General features: G+C 50.1%; 1 protein-coding gene across 1 annotated transcript in view; it reads right to left on the bottom strand.

The window, feature by feature from the left end:
- LOC132463014 (ephrin type-B receptor 1-like) overlaps positions 1–1,234 on the bottom strand; it is a 46,941-nt gene extending 45,707 nt beyond the window's left edge. The window contains exons 1-2 of the mRNA XM_060058867.1: positions 1,221–1,234; positions 509–663 (exon numbers count right to left, since the gene is read on the bottom strand). Coding sequence (XP_059914850.1) covers positions 509–663; positions 1,221–1,234 — 169 coding nt within the window. The remainder of the gene's footprint in view (positions 1–508; positions 664–1,220) is intronic.
- Positions 1,235–2,422: the final 1,188 nt, after the last annotated feature.

Genomic DNA, 2,422 nt, shown 5'->3' with positions numbered 1-2,422 from the left:
GACCCCAGGCAGGACAGTTCTGAGAGTAATTGAGACCTCAGGGGATGTTGGGAGAGTAATAGAGGAGAGGTGAAGGCGAATATTAAGAGGGAGAGACAAGTTGCTATCTTTTAAGGGGTTTAAAAACTAAAACAAGTCAGGGCTGCAAATCAAGAGCGATAAAAGAAATATATTTCTTCCTTTTATTTGTTCATCAACAAGCAGCCAGCTCAATAAAAGTCTCAGTTCACAGGAGAATGGGCCTGCTTATATGGGTAAACGTGTGTGTGTGGGTGTGTGTCTGTCTGTGCGTGGGCACGTGCATGTGCGCGCGTGTGTTTGTGTGTGTGACGTGTGACTGTTTTGTGCGTGTCTGTGTGTGTTTGTGTGACTGTGCATGTGTGTGTGCGGCTGCGCGTGCGTGTGTGGCTGCGCGTGCGTGTGCATGTGCGTCTGTGCGTGTGTGTGCATGTGTGTGTGTGTGTGTGTGTGTGTGTGTGAGTGTACACGTGCGAGGGGGACGACGTACTTGTGCAGGGTGCGTCCGGCAGGTCGGCGTCCCCGCGGTAGTAGCCGTTGCGGCAGATGCAGACGGTGGCGGCTTCCCCCGCTGAGCGGCTGTTGGGGGGGCACTGGAGGCACAGGCCTGGCCCCTGGTTGGACTTGAAGGTGCCTGGGGACACGCTGCACAGAGAGGGGGAGAGGAGAGACAGCAGAGATAACGGTTAGACACGGGGGCAATGGGGCAACAGAAATGTCCAGGCAGAGGCCGGCGATCGGGGTGCACACTTGACGTCCGTAGAAGATACAAGGGAGAGACGAGGGGCGGATGGCCAAGTCGATAGGACGCAGAGGCACGGAGATAGAGAGAGGGACAATGACAAAGCGTGCGCGAGGGGCGAGAGAGAGAGAGAGAGAGAGAGAGAGAGAGAGAGAGAGAGAGAGAGAGAGACTTTTAGAGTACTAAGAGTACTAAAAATTGCTTCATAATTGGCTGATCTTGTGGTTGCCTCACTGTGTGTGGGCATGTGCGTGAGTGTGCATGTGTATGCGCACGCGCATCTCATCAAACCATATCAACCGCCTTCACTCATCCATTCCTCAAAGTCCTGAACCCCCCCAAACTCTTAACCCCCTAGCTGGCCTTTCCCCCAGCAAAGTGGGACATTCCCTGCCTCTTTACTCTCATCATGTAAATCGTGAGATGGAGCTAAATTGGAGGGGAGAGATGGGTGACTGACAGCTGATCCCCCATCGCGCTGCCGCTCAGGCGATAACAGAAATCCATTCCTTTATCCAACCCTATCCCAAAAGTAGAATAATAAAGACAATACCAATGGGGAAAGATGCAGGGAATTTCTTGCACTGCGGATGAAGGATTTACTGCCCATAATAACCGTGATGAATGTCTAATATTTTAGCGGGCGCCACAGTCGCACTTGGGGGGGGGGGGGGGGGTGAGGAGACGAAGCAGTGGTGGAAGTAAACTGGGATATAAATTTAATGGGACAAGCAGCTCATGGGGTCCCTATCTGCTCCTATTTGTCGGCGTAAAGGAGATTGTAACAGCTTTGACTAGCGCGGGGAAATGGGAGAAGCGCTTAAGCCTGTGAGGTCAAAAGTGCGTTGTTGTGCGCGTGCGGTTGTGTGCATGTCTGCGTGTTATCCTTGGTTTGTCATAGACAAGACAGTTTTATGAGTGTGACACGAGAGCCTGGGTGGTGCGCTGTGGAATGCACGAGGGACGCTCCGATAAGACCGGAATTGAGCGCTGGTATCGTGCAGCGGGTTCCAGACGTGATGGGATCTGCCATTTGCGGTGGGAACTGGGTGATAATGGAAGCATGAGAGCCAAAGCGTTGGCGGATTATTTTATTATTTATTTGAACCAGAGTAATCATTTCAAGTTGAATTAATAAAAAAAATGAACTTGATACAAAAGTGTTTTATTGAATTTAGCTTGAGAGGCCACTCTTCAGATTTGCAGATATATGTATTCAGCATTTGGTAACTGGATTTTTTTTAAGGACCAGGGATAACTTTTAGTTGGATCTACGTTCTGATTGGTTAAGTGCTTGAGAATGCAGTGCATTAGCTAACATCTGCAACAGCCATTAGACCCTCATATCAACAGGCTTTTAAGATTTAATTAAACATTTTATGCTTCATTACAATAAGCGGTAGGAAGTCCAGCATGTAATTTTACAAGAGTGTAAAACACAGAAGGTTTTTCCTTCTTTAATTTTTACGAGTCCTTCCAGGCCGACCGCGGGGGCCCCTTGAGGGGCCCTTCACAAGAGGAAAGGGAGCTGCAGACATTGCAGAAAGACGGATGGATGGGGAGGGGGGGGGGGGGGGGGGGGGGGATTGGCATCTGCCAAACAGATTGGCATCTGTCTGCTTGTGTTTGTGTACAGGTGTCTGTGTGTCTGTGTGTTTGTGT

This window comes from Gadus macrocephalus, chromosome 8, assembly GCF_031168955.1.
Source record: "Gadus macrocephalus chromosome 8, ASM3116895v1".
Taxonomy (NCBI): Eukaryota; Metazoa; Chordata; class Actinopteri; order Gadiformes; family Gadidae; genus Gadus; species Gadus macrocephalus.
Note: the sequence above shows the minus strand (reverse complement) of the source record. Positions and strands in the feature narration are given on the sequence as shown.